Genomic DNA, 20,293 nt, shown 5'->3' on the forward strand with positions numbered 1-20,293 from the left:
TGAAGGTCGCAGACAAGATAAAGATCATTGCCTATGTGGGGAAGTTCCACCTTGGGGCCCACATTGCAGAGTATTTTGCCAAGTTCTCCTTAAACTTTGGAAAAGACATGGGTGAGATTGAGGGTGAGGTTGTGGAGATGCTGTGGTCCAAAATGAATGGCACAGGTCCTTCAACACATGCAATGACCAAGGCACACCGACGAGAGGTTCTGGATGATCATTTTTGAGACTGGAACTGGATGAAGCTGCTGGGAATTGGTGGGCACTGTTCTTTTGCTGTTGCACTGATGAGGGTTAACAGTACTTCAGTGAACATGCTCCGAACCAAGTATTCCAAGGCTGTCAAAGGTGAATCTGAAATGGAGCAAGAGTTTGTTGATCTCTCAACCACGATGACCAAGGACGATATCAAAGTGTGGACTGAGCAGGAGACCGTGGCTATGCGAGAGCGTGGTGATAAGTTGAACATATACAATGTCAACTTGGAGAAGGGTATGTGCATTCTCCAAGCCAGATTTCGTCTGATTGAGCAAACTGAGCCATAGCTCCATCCATGGGTGATATTCGCCTTCTGCTCACGACAGAAGAAAGACAGTCACCCAATGAGAAGGGTAGAGTCCTGGAAAGTGGAACAGTAACCTGATTGAGCACTGGAATAAATATCGAAAAGACACAGTGAGCCAGTTGACATTCACTTCGGTCTCTTTGCTCAGTCTGTGCTTCAGAGATAACATACAAGTAATGGCAAAACACCTCACCAAGCGAAGCTCCATCACGGACAAGAATTCGGTGGAGATGAAGCGAAATTTGCTGCAGAAAAGAATTGATGGATTTCACAATCGCACAACGGCGCTATTAGATGGTGAAGACATTAAGCACTTAGAAATCTCCTCTAATGAGGTGGCAGATGAAGAGGGTTGGACCATGGAGGATGTGGAGGAGAACCCAGAAGATATTGAAGAGGAGGTGTTGCCAGAGAACATCACTCTCCTGCTTCCCTCCTCACTTGGCATTGAGCAATGCAAGATGGTGGGATGGGAGAGCATTGCACAGCAGGAGTTACAGCTACAGGTTGGCCAAGCCAATGACTGTCTTGAAGACTTGCGACTCTTGTTAGGTCACAAGTCTTTGCTTTTCTGGACCAAATTCAGGCACAATAAGTCTCAATGGCACAAAACCCGAAATGCAGCTGAGCTCAGGAAGATTGGTCAGCAAGAGCGCAAAATCATTAGACGATACAAGTGTGCTAGGAAAGCCCTGATCTGTTTAGGAGCAAGTGAACAGTTGTTAACACAATATCTTGACATTCAAAAGGAAGACACGAAGATGCCTGGAGACATTGTGGAGGAGAATAGAGTTGGGCAGAGGAATGATAGATTGATGTGGTTTTGGAAACTTGGAGGTGAGAATGCTCGAAATGCATGGGGGGAAAGTGTGGACAATAATACGGAAGATGTCGGTCGAAATGCCATGAAGGAGGGTGAGTGACTATCTGTTTATGCCTGGTCAAACTTATTCACAGATGGTAATCACCATGTCAGTTGATCGAGTTAACTGGCTGAGAGCAAAGGCATGATACACAAGGTACAAGGAGGAGGTACCGAAGGTGCGACATGAGATGTTATGGACTGTCCTGTGGTTTGAACGCAAGCAGCATGAGTGGCAGACCAGGGAGATGGAGGCAGTGAATGCAGGTCTACGTGGTCATGCATCCTATGCAGCAAAGCAAGGTGCAATGTGGAAGGACTTTGCACTTCAATCACAGCAGGCATTCAATGGTCAAATGATTGTCAGGTAGTCTGCGAGTTGCAAAGGTAGATATGCAAAATTAGCCAATAAATGTGTGTGACTGGCTATGTAGATTTGGACGAGTGTATCCTCTGGGACCTTAAAGAAGCATGGTGTCAGCAAGACCTTTAAGTTTGGATGCCTTAGCCTGGAGCACCATTTGTGTAGAAAGTTATACGGCCATGGCCAGAGTGTGGAAAACTCTATATAAAATGAAAATTTCTAGATTCTCGGCCGAGGCCACCATTTTCACAAACACTATATAGGGCATCCTTGGCCAATGCCAAAGTTCAGCAGACCTTATATAGAACAGAAATTCCAGGATGCTCGGCCAAGGCCACCATTTCCACAAGAACTATATAGGATCTTTTTAGCCGAGGCCAAATTTCAGACAATCCTATATAGAATGCAAATTTCTCAACCCTTGGCTGCAGGCATTATTTCCACAAAAATCTATATAGGGTACTCTTGGCCAAGGCCAAATTTCAGAAGATGCTATATAGGATCGAAATTTCATATGCCTTGGCCAAGTGGACCATTTACACAAAGATTCTATATAGGTCCACTTGGCCAAGCCCAACTGTCTGCAAACTCTATATAGGATTGGAATTTTATGACTCTTGGCCAATGGCACTATTTCAGCTACAATCTATATAGAGACATGGCGGCCGACCCCAAAATGCTCGACAACCTATATAGACTTCAAATCGCACCTCCCTTGGCTAACTCCCAAATATGCTACTCAGCCTATATAGCCTAATTATCTTGGCCAACCCTATATCTCCATCCTATATTATATTCTTGGCCAACACTCAGTTTTATGGAAATTTACACAAAATGTTCCACCTCGGTTATATGGAAGTTTAGGTATATATTGGCTGAATGGGCTTGACATCATCCATGGGGATGGATGACAGAAAGAGGTCCAACCACTCGAGGATGTGTGAGCTTTCCCCACGGAAAGCCATCGTGGATGAAAGCAGGAGCATCGCACGGTCGCGCAGGCCGATCCAGATCGACTTGACACCCGACACATCCATTAGGCACCAAATCAAGCACCTCTTCAGCTCATCGGGCGTGTAAGTGTCTGGAAGGCGGGAGCGTCAGTCGAATCGTGCAGCAGCAGGACAGGGGGAGTGCGACACTTACCCCCAGAGCTCCCCGCGGCCTTCAAGGCCTGTGTCTTCTCTATGCATTTCGGCTCCTGGTGCTTGGCCGATGACTCTGCAGTGTGGATGCAGATGTCAGTGCGCAACGACATCTGCGCATCGGGGTCATCCTTGTACAGATAGGCGTTGTTGCGATGCCAGCTCTCGAGCGCGTTGATGACCTGCGAGATGTGGGATTTGCCCATGTTCGACCCCGTGATGGCCTCGTTCTTGCCCTGGCGGCACTGCAACAAGGTGTGTGTCAGCGGGAGAGCAGTGGCATGGCATGGTGCAGAGGAGTGCTGCCGTACCTTTTCGCGCATTATCTCGTACTCCAGGAAGAAGGAGGCCTTAAGGGCAGTGACAGGGAACACTGGAACAGGCACTTCCCCCAGTGCGCGCTGGCAGCGCTCGGCCTGGAACGTCGCCCAGTACGTCGCGTAGTTCTTCACGTGGCAGTCATAGCTTGAACTGGTCTGGTTGTCATCTTGATCCAACTGCACCTTTTTGACGCGTGTGTCGTGAGACTTGAGCTCCAGCCGGGCGAGCGAGTGCCGCAGCGAGCCCGCGGCTGCCACAGCTGCTGGAGGGTTCATCGGAGGTTGCCAGGCGGGCTCCCGTGCTGAGGCCAGACCGTAGCTCGAAGTGGGAGGGTACACGAAGCCCTCGCGACTCATGGTGAGCAGGCCCGACACCTCGGGCATGAGTGCGGGGGCCCGCGGCGGCTCGTAGTGCACATAAGTCGAAGCAACAGCGGGCGCGGGGCCACCCGCCGCCAGCTTGCTGCCCGCAATGGCACCATCGTCAGCGGAGTGCTGTCCGGCGAGATCACCAGCATCATCTTCTTGCCGCCGCTTCTTCGAGATCGGCGGTGGCGGTGAGTCGTAGGAGACCATTCAAAATTGTTCTTGCTGTGTCGACCGGCCCATGGTGTGACCCGGGTGGTGATGAGGACGGTGAGATGAGCTGAGGGAGGCCGCACGAGCAGCGAGATGTCACGCGGAGGGTGCTGTGCCAAAGACAGGCACCACAGATCGAGCTGCACGTTGCTCTGTTCCACTGGCAAACACCTTCGGTGCGCCGCTGCTGCAGAAGGATGGCCGGTGGTGACGAGGTCTGACCGAAAAAAAGTGTGTGGGTCAGCACGGAGTATAAACCAGAAATCATGGAGCGAGGGCGGCCGGCCTCAGCATCGCGGACACATCACGAACAGGCCTGTTCGAACGTCGTGTGATCGCTCCAAGGGGCCGCATATACGGCGGCAGACAGAGAGGACTGTGAAAGAAAAGGAAGGACACTCACCAGAGATGGCACACAGATGCAGATGTGCGCCATTGGAGTGTGCAAGCAAGATGGGGTTGGGCCTTTGTTTTACAGGGAGGACGGTGGTGGACCCACAGTAGCGGTGGGAAGAGGCCGCGATCAGAAATGTGAGGGCGGCGGGGCGCGATCGGAGCAGGACAGGGCAAGGGTCACGATGTGAAATGACACGAGGCACGCTGTGAACGGTTGGCGCGGGATGGACGGCAGAGAGAAAAAAAAATGTATTAGATTCTTGCGTACGTTACAGCGGCGAGCAGCCGGTGTTGCGGGTGATCGCAAGTGAACGAGTTGCGCTCCGTCCTCATCCTCTTCAAGTGTGGGGCAGGGGCAGAAGGAGATTCTTTAAAATAAAAATGCGAAGAAAGGAAGTAAAAATTTCGAGTAGGATACACACAGGAAGAAGAAGAGTGGCCGCGCGGCAGGGCGGGCTGTGACAACAGGCCTAGTGAGGCAGAGGCGGCATGTCCGCTTTTTTCGCATGTTTTCTCGTTCACGTTCGGGGAGGGCACGACAGCGGTGGGGCCGCAACATGCAGGGCGAGAGTGACCGTGATGCGGTCGGTGCGATGAGCTCAGGCGCGGGGCTTGCTGGCTGAGGCATGGGGCTTGCTGGCTGGCGCGTGGGGCGCGAGGGCCAGCGCAGGCACGGGACACGTTTATTCGTTCATTCGTTCACTGCCTTGGGGTGAGCCGGCTAGTGAGGGACGCACGCGGGCCAGGGTAGCAGTGCAGGGGTGCAGGGGCGATGGCAGTGAGGTGGCGGTGGCAGTGGCAGCAGGCGATGACAATGAACATCGGGCTAGGCGCCCACGAGCTGCCCGCCACGCCATGCGTGCCCTGGCTGGCTGCCGTGCCGGGTTCACCCGAGCGCACTTGTGGGCCTTTAGGGGTAGGGTTCCGTGCAGCCAAGTCCTGATGACCGGCGTGTACAGGGCTGGTGACCCTTCAATTCCTTTTATGGGGGGTCACCACCGTGGTCACCAGGGTGGAGCAGTGACCCGTAATATACTCTATATATGCAGGTCTGTATGCGGTCATAGATGTGGGCTGCGCATATATAGGCGATAGAGGGCCTGACTTGAGAACCGTGCGCAGGTGGTGGTGGTGGTGGTGTATTACCGGCATGGGTCCCAGTTAGGAATGCTGGGTTGTCGCTGTAATAAGTACAAGCAAAGCCAGTAGTACTACTATGATGCTACGCCATGCCTACTTCGTTATTACAGCAACGCATCGATAATCGATACCGGTCCGATAGCCTCATACCCATCCGCCTACACTCCTGGCCATAGTAGTGAAAAACACAGGCAGACCAGGGGATAATACCTGGCAGGAAAAATTTGCAAAAAACCTGCCCAGGAATCAGATGTGGTTCCCCACATATCTGATGACACTCACCTCTGACCAGAGTGGGCAATGAGATGAGGACCATGTTCACGGCATCAAGTTATGATGCTAATCAAATAAGGAAATGTATTCGGCTTCGTCAGAAATGACGAAGAGCGGATAATAGGGGTGGACATCACATGTCCACTTAGTAAGGGAGGTAGGTAGAAAGGCAAGCACAATGTAACAACGGCGCGTGTTAGGTCAAGTGGCACAAAGAGTGAATGCTGCGAGAGGGAATGCACAATGGCGGGGGAGGATAAATGAGAGCACACCCGAAATACTACGTGAAATGAAATATGAGAAATGGAGGGAAGCAAAAAGACGGATTGTGTGCGGTAAGTATGTACAGACAGAAGCTGGGGCGGGAACGTATAAGTGGGAGAGAAGAGGACAGAGGAGGTCGTTGAGGAAAGCACAGCACAGATGTGCGAGATAGAAGAGAACAAGTTGAAAAGGAGTCTAGCATTCATTAGCAGAGATCAAGAGAGGAGGAGAGTTGAAAAAGAGGAACAGAGGATAGGATAGGAGGAAGATGAGATAATTTTTCTGCTGCGGGAGAGAGCCACAGCCTTCTGTGGGGAAGAAGGACCACAGGCAACTGCCTCAAACGGAAGCAGGCGTCCGTCAAAGACGGGGAGAGAAGAACAGTAGGAAAAAAATGGAGGAGAGGATAGGAGGAAGACGAGATAATTTTTCTGCTGCGGGAGAGAGCCACAGCCTTCTGTGGGGGAGAAGGACCACAGGCAACTGCCTGGAATGGAAGCAGGCATCCGTCAAAGATGGGGAGAGAAGAACAGTAGGGGAGGATAATACGGAGAAATGGGACGTGGAGTACTATGGAATACTTTAGGGATCTCCAATTGAAGGTCTGTCTGCCACTCCGGCAGTAGGCTCGTTAACCAGCCTCTAGTATATAGGAAGAAAGCGTCGTTCCTCTATATAGAGGCTGGATCCTCGTATGACGGGCTTCTGAGAGGTCCCCCATGGGAACTGCGGAGTTTGAACATGCCGACAGCAAAAACGCGCACAGAACTTTCAGGGCAAGCGAGACGCGTCGCAACGCATATCTGAGCGTGCCCACGACACCCATATACATACTTTTACTCATATATCCGCCATTATGCAACCCTCATCTGTTCAACAAAGTCCAGTAACAGACACCGAAACCACTGAGGAGCATCCTGAGGCCCCGACGGTGAGCCAACCACTTGAACACGGCGAAAACGTTACGAATGACACGTGCAACAACGAGTTGTCGACAGATATACAAAGTGAACCGGTAAGATACACATGATGCGGCTATACAATTTTCGAGTGTCTGCAGACTGACCGTGAATGAACAGGACACTGAGGACCAGCCGCGAGATGTATTCAGTCCTCTCCTCGCACTGCAGCTCCAGCCATATGCTGCTAGCTCTCGCAGCGCATTATTAGCACATTCTACCCCTTATCTCCCGTATATACTGCCACCCCCGCTTCACTATGCATACCACGGAACAGCACAAGCACCATACTTCTCTGTACCATCAACCCCCTCCCGCTTGGAAAGTTATCTCCCTTCGCAATTTGTCACCATGGTCCCTCCGACAGCTATCCCTGATACCGCAATCAGAGGAACCCGAACTACTGTCAACGACATTGAAGACATTTTTATCAAGGACCTCTTCTCAGGCATTCCGATCTCCATTACAGGCCGAAGTGTCGCCGGGTGGTACAACTCTCTCCCGGTTGAGGAGCGCATTCTCCTTGCATTGCGCTGTCTAAAGAGACTCGGACGCTCTGCAGCATCCATGGTGTAATGACGGCCACACGTATGTCATTACCTTCACATAGCTCATTGAAGAGGTCTCTTCCTTCATAGTAGGCATCCCTGATGGAGTCTTCATTAATTGCAAGTGCCCGGATCCCGAAAGCTATGAAGACTGCAGCCTGATGCCTTTGCAGTGAGAAGTAGGAGCCGAAACTCAGATATAACTCTTAATACCTGCTGTTCGGTCAGAATCTTAGTCGGTACAACCAGAAGAGCAATCTCAGAATGTCCGTGGCTCTGAGCGGCTAGAAGTGGTGCGCATATAACGAGTGTTTTGCCGGAGCCTGGAGCAATGACAAGGAATAGGTCATTGCCGGCAATAAGATTGAGTGCGTGGTCTAACTGCCAGGGCCGTACATGTGACAGGCCGCATTTTTCTTGAACGAGAGTAGCCAGCCATCCCCGCGAGTCGGGCGGGTCATCATTCATAGCCAGGAGGGATAAGTTACAGATCAAGAGGTGTCTACTTGCCAGGACAGACGCGTCGTCGCGCTGCTCACCACGCCGCGGTCACATGACCGTGCTATGCCGTTGGGCCGATGCCAATATTCAAACTCAATGATTCCCACGGGGGACCTCTCAGAGGCCTCTCACACGAGGTTCGAGACTACTCCGGCAGCTGGTGGCGCTCGCCGCCCTGTACGTAGTATCATCGTCGCCAGCAGCTTATCTGTCGCCCCATTCTTCGTCCCAGACAACATTAATGCCGTGGACAGAACCACAGAGCGATCTTCAGGGTATTTGTTGCACGGCGCGGCGGTCCACCATGTCCTGGAAGAGGTTCTGGGCATGCGGGAATGTACGGCAACCCCACTCATCCTCCATTGCACAGTACTGGAGCATGCAGCTGGACCTCCCATCGCGATCTGCAAGCTTACCCGTACATGAATCACCTCCATACTGTACACGCATGTGCACTCAGGACCATGAGTTCACTCTCCCTCACATCATGCAATGCAAGAAATGAATACATATATCATAGCATCGTCCTCCCCATTCGTCATACGGGCATAAGATACATGTCGGAAAGAATATCGACGAATAAAGAATAAAGACTACTCATACAACAACCCTCACGCGGCCCATCACACATATGGATACAGATACCCTTTAACCCCGTTCGCCACGGAGACGACGCGCCAACGCCAGATCCTTCGGTTGACTACAGCATTCATGAGCATTAGCAGGTTGATCCGGGTAGATGAGAATAGGTAAGCATACATAGTGACGCGCTTAGCGTGGATGGCAGCAGAATTAGTGTCCTCGAAGAGCGACACGAGATATGCCTCCGCAGCCTCCTGGAGAGCCATGACGGCCGATGACTGGAAGCGCAGATCGGTCTGGAAGAATGCGGTACCGATGAGTCAACACGCACAGGTCAGGAACATTGTAGCCTTTGACTCACCTTGAAATCCTGAGCAATCTCACGAACGAGCCGCTGGAAGGGGAGCTTGCGAATCAGGAGCTCCGTCGACTTCTGGTAACGCCTGATCTCTCGCAGTGCGACCGTTCCAGGGCGGAAGCGGTGAGGCTTCTTCACACCACCAGCGGCAGTGGCCTGCAGAGATGAAGGAAACGCGCCGTAAGTATTGAGCGAGCAACGAGCAACCAGAACAAACTTACCGGGGCCGTCTTACGGGCAGCCTTCGAGGCAAGCTGCTTACGAGGGGCTTTGCCTCCAGTAGACTTACGAGCGGTTTGTTTGGTACGAGCCATGGTAGATGTTGGGAAGCTTTATGGACGAGGGACGAGGAACTGAGGGAGGGCGCGTGTAGCAGGGTTTGATGGATGTAAAAGGCAAGGGCGTGGGGGCGTTCAACGAACCGCGTCGCTGGCTTATATACTCCCGACGCGTGACGCGTGACTCGCGTATAACGCGCCTGTGGCACGCTCCCCCACATCACGTGCATGTGGCCAAACACCAGTTTGGGCTTTCACCGTCGTGATTCACCGACACAACGATGGCTGAGGCTCGGATGGCACACTTCCACAACTTTTGGGCCTCATATTTATTCGTCCAATGTTCCTTGCTGACCCTCGAATAGGAGTGTGTCAAACGAAAACCAGCTCGCGGTGCCAGCTAGAGTGGCAGTTTGATAAGGTGAGTCTTACTGGGTGCTACATCTTACCATATTTGAACTGTTATGGAGCAGAGCTAGTGTAGCATGGAAGAAATTGGTATTATTAACCCCTCTGGCGATAACTCTCCTTACCTGAAGGCTGAGGAATGTCGGCGTCGCCCGCTCAGGAATTTATCTGCCGATATTGCGAGACGAGGCAAACATTGACTCGTCTTGCGTTATCTCTGAGTCACTCTCGCTTTATCATGCTCCATCGGGGTTTGGCAGCTGCCTATCCAGCCTGCAGACGACTTGACTTTCAATCGGTCCGTGTGACTATGACCTGCGAGTCGCCATCATGGCACTAGCTCAAACACAGTGCCTTCCAACCTTCTGCGGACATGCTGAACTATTCATTCCTACCATATCTGACGGTGCTGTACGCCATCTGTGTACCCCAGCGGTGGAAATTTGGATGCTTGAGAGGACGACATCAAGAGTCCACTCCTTCGGCCTTGGTCTCTTCGGTCTGTCGGCGTTTTCAACTCCCAGTATCTCCGGGCTTTTGCGTGTCTCAGCACGCCATATGGAAGGAGAATCCCAGACCCGCCTTCTCGATAAATTGGCTGCGTCGCCCTTGTAGACTTTGGACTTGTGGTTCTCATGACTCCCTGCTGGTTGATCCAATACATTGGGACCTTTTCGACGAATCGCTGACCAATGACGTTGCGAGTGATCCCGCTCCCTTGGCTCCCGGTTCACACACCTGCCGAATTACCACCGACCTCTGCTTCCCCTCAAGTCATGCACCCCTCACTCCTGTGCTCTGCTAGAAAAGCAGTGAAAGCAGTGACGGACAATAGTGCCACAACCGCTCTCAGATTATTATTGTGAGTGATTCCCGCTCATCATCTGTATGCAAGCTTATCGTGGACATACCCTGGAAGTAGGAGGATAGAGGTATTTAGCCACCAAGTACACGAGCAGACAGTATCCAAAACTCAATCTGATTGCGTTAAAATAGTGCTCAGAGGGCAGGTCCCCAACTTCTATTCAGTTCTCCTCACAAATCTGCTATCGCAGTCCCAATGTCGTCATTTCGTGGTGAAGCGCCACCCACTGGCAGCAAAAAATGGAGCCTGATCATCGAAAACGGACACGTGACCAGCGACACGCTGCAAACGCGTGTTTTGCTCGATATAGGCGTTCAGCCACTTCTGGTCTGTCCCAGACTATCGATGCACATACTTCTGCTGTCCCCAACTCTCTGTTATCTTACGGGCTACCAGCGACCTCAACAGATAGCATGTATTTAACCGACGGAGTCAGTGGTGCGTTTTTTGAGCCATTTTTGGGAACTCTCGACTGACCGACACAGAATCGGGCACTTATGAAAGTCCTAGCAAGTACAGTTCAAACCAGTGGTCGGTACGACGCCCACCCGCACCGCCGACGAGCATTCCTTTAGATGACGGCTTTGACGCGGTAACGACAGAAGTGCCCACCGAATGGAACATCGGCGCCGTACGCCATCGCGACTACGAGGAGTCAGTCAGCGGATATCGGAACTATGTCATGGACATGGAGAGGAAGCTCAGCGGGGAGGATGACTACTACGTGTCCAGCGGGAAGACCTTCGATAACACTAAACGTTCCGATTTGACCTATACCGGCAGCATGAGGACCCTAAAGAGGAGTCCACTCAACATGCCTATACCGGAAAACGCGAGGAAGATCAGCGGTAACAGAGGGAAGATCGAGCTTGTGGAACAGAAGGTTATAGAGGACAATCCACAACGAACGATCTCTCTATGGCGCGAAAGGGTAGCTCAAAGTAGTGGGGGAAGCAACAGTCGATATGACGATGCGGACGACCTGCGAAGTGACCATACCAACAGCCATGCACATCGCAGGGTACTATCTGACGACTCGCGTATGCGGAGGGTGGCGAGCCATGGCCGCACGGGAAGCGGTGGTACCAATGCGCATCCGAGGGGGACTGGGAGAGAGATGGAGGTGCGCAGGTCGGGGAGAGCATCGTATGAAAGGAGCGAGGTGGGCTGTGTTTTGTGTCAGTGACGTTGTGATTTTTACGTCATTTCAACAGTACATGGTGACTTATGCTCAACCTTCTCGAAATGGTTTTCCTATGGCTTTTTACGCCCAATCGGAAATTGGGAACGCTATTCCCCTAAAGAACCAAGGATCACAGTCGAATTCGTCGAACGCGATGGTTAACAAGCCCTTGCCGGATAGATCGATATCATCAGGAAATAGACGGTTGTCTGGCAGGCACTCCAACGAACGAAATGAGGTACTGCTGTGACCGTCAGACGCTTACAATCCATGCTGAATCCCGATGCTTAGTATATGATCACTTATGCACAGACATCTCCGTTTGGTAGCGGGAGTACGACACGCACTCCAAGTCTCAGAGGGCAGAGGACAATAACGATGACGCCTCTGCAGAAGAAGTCGTTCATTCCTGCCCATCCTACTGATGCTTCCACCGTGACGAAGGCGACGTCCACGTCGTCGGTGGAACTCATACTCTCCTCATGCGACCCCTCATTGCTGCACATAGCGCCAATCCTGTCGGACCTCGGCATTCAGAGACTGGAGCACTTGCGAGCTATCGCGAGGCTAAGCGAGGAAACACGGGACAAGGAGATTAAGGAGCAGGCTTTGAAGAGGGGTGTCACCGTTGTCGAGTGGGCTATTCTGCTCGACAAGCTCCAGAGCTTGTAGCCGATCTGGAATAGAGGCGTGGACTAGTAGTTATTTCTGTAGGCCTGTATCGTCACTGTATTCCTTGTATGGCGTGATGTTGTTGCCCGTTCCGCTCAGGATCCAGCCGGCTGTAATTCTATGAAAAGTTTCCATTATCATGCTCTTTTACCGAACGTAGTTCATTGCCGAATCCAAATCAGAGTGTTTGATCGATCACCCTGACGTACGCTTGAAATGAGTCGGCGATCGTGGACGCTCTGCTTGAACCTCAGGCTGGAATTCATGTCTGAAAGGGATTGACACTTCACAGTTTCCCACTCATGACGCACGAGGCTTGGACGTGACACTAAGTCTCCCCGAGGAGCCTGCACATCGATGATCCACACCCTTGAAATAACCGCTACCTCTTAATGTACATCGATGACTCCACGATGTGTATAAGTTGTAGAACATATGAGTCCGCGCATCAATAGAGCCTACAAAGCCCTGACCCAAACAACATCGACCTTAATCGTACACGGAACAGCTCTGTCTAGGTAACTCGAAAGGCCGCCAGGCGGCGGCGGAACTTGCTCGGAGACGGGAGCGGACAGAATTGCCACAAAACAAATAGCGAACAACAACTGTGTAAAAAGGACACTTTCATTTTTGGGTCGGGAGAGCTTGCTCTCCGAGCAAGAACTAGATTCTAGACAATGGCATAGAGACGTCGTTCGAACGGAAACCAATATCCCAAAGGTGTTCGTTGGCAGGCGCTGCTTCGTCAACGATTCCAGTCAAACGACTGGGGGCTGCGCAGTAACTTGATGGAGTCTTCGTCGAGAGAAGAATGACAGGAAGATCCTGTCATGAAGGATGTGCTCGTAGAAAATCGGCCCATGGTGTCCTACAAGAGTGCTCCGCCTAGCTCGCGGGTCGTGAAACACTTGACCCAGCAGAAGTCACACGATCCCAGTCGATGAAGTCTATGTCGAGCGAAGAATGACAAGGGGATCGTATCATGGAAGATGTGCTTGTGGGGAATCGGCCCATGGCACCCCGGAAAAGTGTTCCGTCTAGTGTAGCATTCCCAGGTAGTGAAACAGTAGAAGTCGCACGATCCCAGTCGATGAACTCTATGTCAAGCGAAGAATGACTGGGGGATCGCAACATGGAGGATGTGCTCGTGGGGAATCGGCCCATGGTGTCCTGCAAGAGTGTTCCGTTTAGCGTGGCATTCCCGGGTCGTGAAACATCTGACCCAGCAGAAGTCAGACGATCACTAGACTCAGTTGCGTGACCATGAATGGATGACCGTCGTTGCAATCCCAGAAAATCCTGTAGAGTCAGACCATTGAAGTCACCTGTGTCCACCCGTTCATTCTCGGCGACTTCAGGTTCGTCGTCAGCTAATGCGGCAGAAAACCAGCCTGAGTCTGTTACTCGTGTTATCACACATTGATCAGGAAAAGACCGCACAACATACTTACCAGTCACAAAGGACGGAGTTCCGCACACCGTGCTCGCGAAAGTACTCTTCGGCTTAGTTTCGGCTTCAATCCATTCCCCCAGACTGCTCACTCGTGGGGGCTTCCACACCAGCTCTGGGGACGGTCTGGGCCCATCGTGCCACATAGCAGACATACTCAAGGTCGGCGAATGAGGATCGATATCAAACCGACACATTGGGCAGGTCGTCTTGCGCGCAAGCCACGGTGCAAGACAGTCGTAATGAAATAAGTGCATGCCAAGGCATGGGAAGGCGCGAATGGTCTGAGAAAACGGCTGCAATACTGACAATAATTCGACAACGGTGAGTGGTTCCGCTTCAGGCCACAGTGGTGGAGGAGAAGGTGGTCGGAGACCTTCGCGACATATAACGCAGCCATCGCTGTCATCTCCGATTCCACGTTTCAGGCTCTCGTAGCGGCGAACAAGGTCGTGTGGCACTACTTCAAGACCGGCCAGCAGCTTCCGGGCCCTCGAAGGATCATCGACCATATAGGCTCGGCGCAGAAGCTTAACAGACCGAGAATTCGCGACGAATAACACCAAAATTTCCTGTGGAATCTTAAGAAGTCACGATGAGGCGTTTCCTGCTGCATGATATGTACTCACTGACTCGGAATTCACTGCGTTTCTCCGTTTCAGTAAGGAGAGCTGACGTATAGGCTATGCCAGATAGCACACGTAGCTAAATGGACAGCACAAATGGCGGTGGTAGCGGTCAGTACTAGTCAGTACAGAGCACGTGACTCGGCCTGGATGAGCAAAAGTTGAACAAAAATTCAAGTTGTATACTTACCGGAGGACTCAGTACTCAGTAATATATATATGAGCGTCACAATCATAATGGAGAGATCACAGCATGTCAACGTTGACCTAGAATAAAATTTATTAAATTTAGTCTGACCTCTGTAGACACTCGCCTTCGACCTCTGTAGACACTCGCCTTCGACCTTTGGTTATACTGTAATGGTGAGCGCTCAAGTAACTTGCTGCTTCAATTATCACTGAACGCTACTGGACCGCAGGTGGCAGACACGAATTCTCTGGAATGGTCGAACCTGCACAACCTATCCACATCCCAACTCATGAATGGCTCGGACTGGTCACTACAATATCCAGTTGTACTTCGTACCCAGGAAGAATCTACGTAATAGGTAATGTACATTGATGGTTTCATCGACTATGATATGTGAGAGCTGTAGAATATGAGGGAACTGCTGCCTCCTCACAGCAGAGACCTTGCTTGCGACATTTGCCACTGCACAGATTCGAACTTGAGATGTTGCAAGCCGAGTCGGGACTTGTCATGCAAGATTCAGATGCATGGAAGGAACCAGGGAGTCGAAAAGCATGACAATTAAGAGGGTGGAGAGACCTTGCAAGCAAGGTAATGCAAGTTTCAGCAACAGCAGAATGTCCCAGACAACGAACCTGTCAATCCTATTGATACACGAAGCAGCTCTGTTTCCACCAGTGAATGACGGTAGAGAATGGGTCAATGATTACTTTGACCCGATCGAAAACCTGTATCCCAATGTTGATCGCCTAAAGGCAATGACACGTCAAGCATGGAGCGCATCTCGGACCGAAACCGCATACGCAGCTCTTCGGGCAGGGGATCTAAAACGTTCTGGAGTGATCTGCGAAGAGCGCGTTCCCCCGGGAGATCCTCGTCTGTGTCTACCCATTCGTCCTCGTCGGCTTCCAGCTCGTCGTCAGCGAATGCAGCGGAAACCCCCTCTGTTACTGGCGCTATCAGAATGTCCGCTAGGAGGAAACTATAAGATACACGTACCAGTCACAGCGTCTGACGGTCTTTCTTTCCGGACGCCGTGTTTGCGGAAGTACTCTTCGTCCTCGAGCCATTCCCCCAGACTCCTCACTCGTGGGGGCTTCCACACCCTCTCTGGCGATGACCTGGAAGCACGGCGCGGTGTAGTGGACTTACGCAAAGTCAGCGAATGAGGGTCGATATCAAACCGACATGTCGGGCAGGTCGTCTTGCGCGCAAGCCACGGTGCAAGACAGTCGTGATGAAACAGGTGCTTTCCAGGGCATGGAAATGCGCGAATGGTCTGAGGCGATGGCTGGAAGGGTAACATCGAAAATAATTCGACCACAGCAAGCGCCTCGGCTTCACGCGACAGTGGTGAAGGAAATCGTGGTAGGAGATCATCGCGGCATATGACGCAGCCATCGCTATCGTCTCCGAATCCACGTTTCAGGTTTTCGTAGCGGCGAACAAGATCGTCTGGAACTACTTCAAGGCCAGCAAGCAGCGTCCGAGCTCTCAAAGGATCGTTGTCCAAAGATTGGTTCGGTGCAGAGAGTAGAAGCTCCACAATATCGAGGGTTCTCAATCCCTGGCGCGCAAATTCCTGGTGAAACAAGAAGTTACGACACAATGCTTCACGCCAGATAATACATCAGACGCTCACTCGCAAGGACGGCATGGGGGGCACTTCAGCTGCATCGTCTTCCTCCTCCTCATCGTCTTCCTCCATAGAGTCTGATAATGTGTCATCCGAATGAAGGTCGGAATCGGAAGAGTCGGACACAGACTGCAGGGATGGTAAGCTGTGGTCGCTATGCGGAGGGTCCTCGTCTGAGTCCTCTGTAGACCACTCGCTCTCCGAGAGCGTGGGGACTTCTTCTTCATCGCTGATATGTTCGATAGCGGCTGCCCCTCGAGTATCTATGCCGTCGTGTTCGGCCTGCTGGATGACGGTGGGGGCCACAGGCGTCGCTGCGTCACCACGACCGCTTTCTGACATAGAATCTACCTAGGCAATTTCTGGCTGCGTGGACACGGGAACTAATGCTGCAATTCCGGGGCAACGAGCGACAGTAGTACGGGAGTAGCCCACGGTGAGCAAGAACTCGACGATGAGAACGACTTCGGTGGCGGAAACAGGCTGGCCTCTCCAAATCGGGGAACGCTGCAATGGTGGATTGAAACTCCGACAGCGCGTTGAAACCTGTCCTGTGAGTACATTATCTACAACCTCCGCCAGCAAACCGGCATGAGTTTGCCCTCCGAGGACAAGTTTGCACGTTTAAATGTGTCAAGAACAGGAATATTTCTGCAGAAAGCCTGCTTGCAGCACCGTTATATACGTTCCAAGGACAACTCCAACATCGTGGAGCGGCCTGAGCGCCTCCGCGCGGTACATATTGGTCTGGCAGCTGCTATTGCTCATTTGGAGGACGCCATCGCGTCGTCCGGGGATCCTTTGTCCAAGCCAGGTGCGACCCACGCGGCAAACACCACCCCTGACCCGGACGAACTGGCATCGGCACTCGGAAAGTTGAAGCTTTCCTCCGCCAGCTCTCTGGCGGCCCAGGACCAAGCATACCGCATTCCTGTCAGTTTCGTGCATAGCAGCGCTTCAGTAGATATTTTGGACAATCCTGCGGTCAAATTTATACACGGCGACATTGAACGCGATGTTTATTTGGAAGACTTGAAGACTTGGGCTCAAGACAGCCACGACAAGATCGCGAAGGGAGAAAGTGAACTCCCAGACCACCTGCCTCAAGGCGATTTGTATTGTATAGTTTTCTTCAATCCTTTTTGCCACCGTAGCACTGACTTGCGAACAGTGTGCCCGGCCTCGGTAGATGCCATTCAAGGTGCTCTAGGTACAGTCTGTGAAGCGGTCGACGCAATTATCAGTTCCGCAAGTCCTCCATCAGCCCGGAATCCCGAGCCTATGGATTTTACGCGTGCCTTTGTGGCCATTCGTCCTCCAGGACATCATTGCGGGGAGGTGAGCGAAGGGCGCGTGTTGCATCATGCAGTACATTCACTTCCGTCCAGGACACTCCTTTGGGCTTTTGTTTCGTGAATAATGTTGCAGTTGCAGCCGCGCACGGTGAGACAGCTATGTTTGTACTCCATTTTATTTTACCGAGACCGTTCTGTGGCAGCCCATTTGAAGCACGGTATTAACCGCGTCGTGATCTTAGACATCGATTTGCACCATGGTAGGTGGGAAACTGTAACGAGTTGTCAGTGTCCGACTCAGCCATATGCACAGGAAATGGCACACAGTCAATAGCTTGGCAAATCAACGAGGAAAGCTATCGGAAAACTCTGGAAGAGTCGTACGTCTCTCCTTCCGGTGAATCTAGCCTTCAAATATACTACGGAAGTATACATGATATACTATCTTACCCTTGCGAGGTACGGCGAGAAGTTTTCTATCTCTTCCGACACACACTCGAACCATTGTCTGCGTTCTCAGGACGGAAAAGTAGACCTTGTCCAAGCAGCTTCTGTCTCCATACATGGGTCACACGGCCAACATATTGAAAATATCCACCTCAAACCTTACAGTTCGGAGCGACAGTTTTGGGGGGAACTGTACGCGGGACCCTACGCCAAATTATTAGGTAGGGCTGGCAACTTCCTTGATGGCACTGGGGGTCCCGGGAATGACGTGCTGGTGTTCATCAGGTAATTAATCTCTACGCTTAAGTGCCCCTTCTGACGGGCTTACGTTACCTCGCAGTTGCGGCTTCGACGCGAGCGAGCATGAGCATGCCTCGATGTCGCGGCACCATCGACGCGTTCCTACTACCTTCTACCAGCGATTCGCTCGGGACGCGGGAAAGTTCGCTGAGCGCTATGCGCACGGCAGACTAGTCAGCGTCCTGGAAGGCGGTTACAGCGACAGGGCCTTGACAAGCGGGGCTATGGCGCATCTGACAGGGCTACTCAACCTGGATGACAGCGAGATCAATCAAAACTGGTGGAGCCTGGACAGTTTAGTGCAGGTGCGCTATAGCCCACTTGATCAGTTCCAAGCTCACCCTCTTGCAGCTGGAGAGTGCTACCAAGAAGCGTCGAGCCGGCAGAGCATCCCTTTCCAAGGCTACGGAACCGTGGCTGGAGCGTGCGCTCGAAATCTTCGCATCCATCGACTCTTCTCATTTACTTACGCCTTCGTCGTCGCGCGTACCTATCCCGCTATCATCGCGAACACTGCGCGAGCGAAAGAAAGGCTCAAGCAGTGCCGATCCGACGCCGGCGTCGTCACCCCCGAGGAAGATGGGTCCGCGGAAATCCGGTGGTGCCGACAAGAAAGACGCTGTGCCTTTCATCTTGCCAGCGTCCGTCTCAGAGCCAGCTGATCTCAAGAAATATGCAACGGCACCCGTTAAGTCCGACAGGATTTCGGAGGAGAAGAAGCTCCCCCGGGTTATTCTGCGCCTCGGACCACGCTCCGATGCGCCTCTTAATACTTGATGAGTTCTAGATACTTACGGTTGGACGAATACGAATGCATACCCCGGCGTTTTGATACCAGTTGTGTATTACTGTATATCTTCTCTAGTCGATACGAGTGTCCAGGTCAGCGTCATTGCGACATGAGCGTATGCACAGTCCACTCGTACGCCCCAAGGAACACTGCGCCTCCAGCCGATATCCACAATGTTCGAGGAACCACACCAGCAAACAGCGCCGACACGCCCTCGGTTAGGTATATCTGCTTAAATCGTGCAGTCAGCGACGGAAGCTTCTCTTTCGAGGTATCCTGCGAGATCGAGTCAGTACAACTTTGATAAGCGAAGGCGCGACGGCGAGGACGCACCCTGAGATCAAGCATCACGCGAGTCTTGAGTACGTCTAGCGGAGTCGTCAGCGCTGCAGCTACACCGCCCGCAAAGCTCCCGCAGACTGCTGCTTCATATGCATGGAGGGGCCTTCTGCCAAGTGAACTGGATAGCTGCAGCTTCAGCAGCTCGTATAGGGGAAACTGAATGGACGTGAACGGGATCTGCAAAAACGGTTGGTATCCCGCATCGCTCGACGTGGATGAGGAGGAAGGAACGTACTGTGTCCGACGCACCTCTCGCATAATCGTCGAGCCGAAGCCCCGATAGAAGCCACGCAGACCTTCGTCTGCCAGAACGCGCTTCGCCGCATCCAGCGAAGATGCCATTTTCCCATATGTAGACGTCTGAGTGCGCGTCTTGATCACTTCTGTGGGCACACGGACTGCGCAGGCTGCCTGAAACAATCCTGAATGACTAATCACGTTTTAAACAGGGCTGCACGCACAGTTTCGCCAATAGACGCCGAAACCAAGTGTGTGAGAGGCGCGAGGTCGGGTGAGAATGGTAGCGTCTGCTTCAGCGTGTCATACGTGCAGAAAAACAGTGCGGCTGAGAAGAATTCCGCATCGGTAACGGGAAACCCTTGGACGGTGAATTCATACCTCCAGGCGCACTACCCACCACGACACTTCCGACACCCTTGTAGATCCCTCTGAAGCCCCCAGCTCGGAGAAAGCCTTTCGACGACTGGAGACGCGTCTTGATCGTGTCGATGGGAAAGAAAAGCAGGTCCACGGATGTCCCGGCTAGTCCGCCTGCCTATGATGATTGTGTCTGATCACAGTGAAGTCGGGATAGATGGACACATACCATAAGAGACTGATAAAATGTCGGTTTCGCCTGGCCCGACATTGCGGTGGTATATATGACAGTTGCTCGCGTTGAAAACCGTAGTCCTGCGACGTTGGGAAAGAAATATGAGCTAAGAAAGATTAATGC

At 52.2% G+C, this 20,293-nt stretch overlaps 9 protein-coding genes across 9 annotated transcripts; 4 read left to right on the plus strand and 5 right to left on the minus strand.

Annotated features, from left to right (window-relative positions):
• Nucleotides 1–392: 392 nt before the first annotated feature.
• Nucleotides 393–643, plus strand: SCP_0700010 (hypothetical protein; the record flags this gene model as incomplete). The annotated part of the gene is made up of 2 exons (XM_027759933.1): nucleotides 393–492; nucleotides 546–643. The coding sequence occupies 2 exons, from the start codon at nucleotides 393–395 to the stop codon at nucleotides 641–643; spliced, it is 198 nt and encodes a 65-aa protein (XP_027615734.1).
• Nucleotides 644–741: 98 nt separating this feature from the next.
• On the plus strand, nucleotides 742–1,488 carry SCP_0700020 (hypothetical protein; the record flags this gene model as incomplete). The annotated part of the gene is made up of 1 exon (XM_027759934.1): nucleotides 742–1,488. One exon carries the CDS (start codon nucleotides 742–744, stop codon nucleotides 1,486–1,488), a length of 747 nt encoding a protein of 248 aa, XP_027615735.1.
• A 1,163-nt stretch (nucleotides 1,489–2,651) lies between these two features.
• SCP_0700030 (hypothetical protein) lies at nucleotides 2,652–3,832 on the minus strand (the record flags this gene model as incomplete). Its single annotated transcript, XM_027759935.1, has 3 exons — nucleotides 2,652–2,875; nucleotides 2,938–3,181; nucleotides 3,248–3,832. 3 exons carry the CDS (start codon nucleotides 3,830–3,832, stop codon nucleotides 2,652–2,654), a joined length of 1,053 nt encoding a protein of 350 aa, XP_027615736.1.
• A 4,732-nt stretch (nucleotides 3,833–8,564) lies between these two features.
• On the minus strand, nucleotides 8,565–9,170 carry SCP_0700040 (Histone H3.2; the record flags this gene model as incomplete). Its single annotated transcript, XM_027759936.1, has 4 exons — nucleotides 8,565–8,616; nucleotides 8,676–8,794; nucleotides 8,860–9,012; nucleotides 9,078–9,170. 4 exons carry the CDS (start codon nucleotides 9,168–9,170, stop codon nucleotides 8,565–8,567), a joined length of 417 nt encoding a protein of 138 aa, XP_027615737.1.
• A 1,650-nt stretch (nucleotides 9,171–10,820) lies between these two features.
• On the plus strand, nucleotides 10,821–12,262 carry SCP_0700050 (predicted protein; the record flags this gene model as incomplete). The annotated part of the gene is made up of 4 exons (XM_027759937.1): nucleotides 10,821–10,845; nucleotides 10,893–11,569; nucleotides 11,622–11,828; nucleotides 11,882–12,262. The coding sequence occupies 4 exons, from the start codon at nucleotides 10,821–10,823 to the stop codon at nucleotides 12,260–12,262; spliced, it is 1,290 nt and encodes a 429-aa protein (XP_027615738.1).
• An 885-nt stretch (nucleotides 12,263–13,147) lies between these two features.
• SCP_0700060 (hypothetical protein) lies at nucleotides 13,148–13,858 on the minus strand (the record flags this gene model as incomplete). The annotated part of the gene is made up of 2 exons (XM_027759938.1): nucleotides 13,148–13,659; nucleotides 13,714–13,858. The coding sequence occupies 2 exons, from the start codon at nucleotides 13,856–13,858 to the stop codon at nucleotides 13,148–13,150; spliced, it is 657 nt and encodes a 218-aa protein (XP_027615739.1).
• A 1,369-nt stretch (nucleotides 13,859–15,227) lies between these two features.
• Nucleotides 15,228–16,506, minus strand: SCP_0700070 (hypothetical protein; the record flags this gene model as incomplete). The annotated part of the gene is made up of 4 exons (XM_027759939.1): nucleotides 15,228–15,277; nucleotides 15,332–15,472; nucleotides 15,528–16,110; nucleotides 16,171–16,506. The coding sequence occupies 4 exons, from the start codon at nucleotides 16,504–16,506 to the stop codon at nucleotides 15,228–15,230; spliced, it is 1,110 nt and encodes a 369-aa protein (XP_027615740.1).
• Nucleotides 16,507–16,755: 249 nt separating this feature from the next.
• Nucleotides 16,756–18,983, plus strand: SCP_0700080 (Arginase/deacetylase; the record flags this gene model as incomplete). The annotated part of the gene is made up of 8 exons (XM_027759940.1): nucleotides 16,756–17,284; nucleotides 17,336–17,502; nucleotides 17,553–17,607; nucleotides 17,663–17,719; nucleotides 17,773–17,918; nucleotides 17,980–18,191; nucleotides 18,247–18,511; nucleotides 18,558–18,983. 8 exons carry the CDS (start codon nucleotides 16,756–16,758, stop codon nucleotides 18,981–18,983), a joined length of 1,857 nt encoding a protein of 618 aa, XP_027615741.1.
• A 112-nt stretch (nucleotides 18,984–19,095) lies between these two features.
• On the minus strand, nucleotides 19,096–20,206 carry SCP_0700090 (Putative mitochondrial carrier protein; the record flags this gene model as incomplete). Its single annotated transcript, XM_027759941.1, has 6 exons — nucleotides 19,096–19,272; nucleotides 19,330–19,515; nucleotides 19,588–19,749; nucleotides 19,800–19,903; nucleotides 19,957–20,113; nucleotides 20,165–20,206. The coding sequence occupies 6 exons, from the start codon at nucleotides 20,204–20,206 to the stop codon at nucleotides 19,096–19,098; spliced, it is 828 nt and encodes a 275-aa protein (XP_027615742.1).
• Between the last annotated feature and the right edge of the window lie 87 nt (nucleotides 20,207–20,293).

Source organism: Sparassis crispa (assembly GCF_003851025.1).
Source record: "Sparassis crispa DNA, contig_000006F, whole genome shotgun sequence".
In the NCBI taxonomy this organism is placed as follows: Eukaryota; Fungi; Basidiomycota; class Agaricomycetes; order Polyporales; family Sparassidaceae; genus Sparassis; species Sparassis crispa.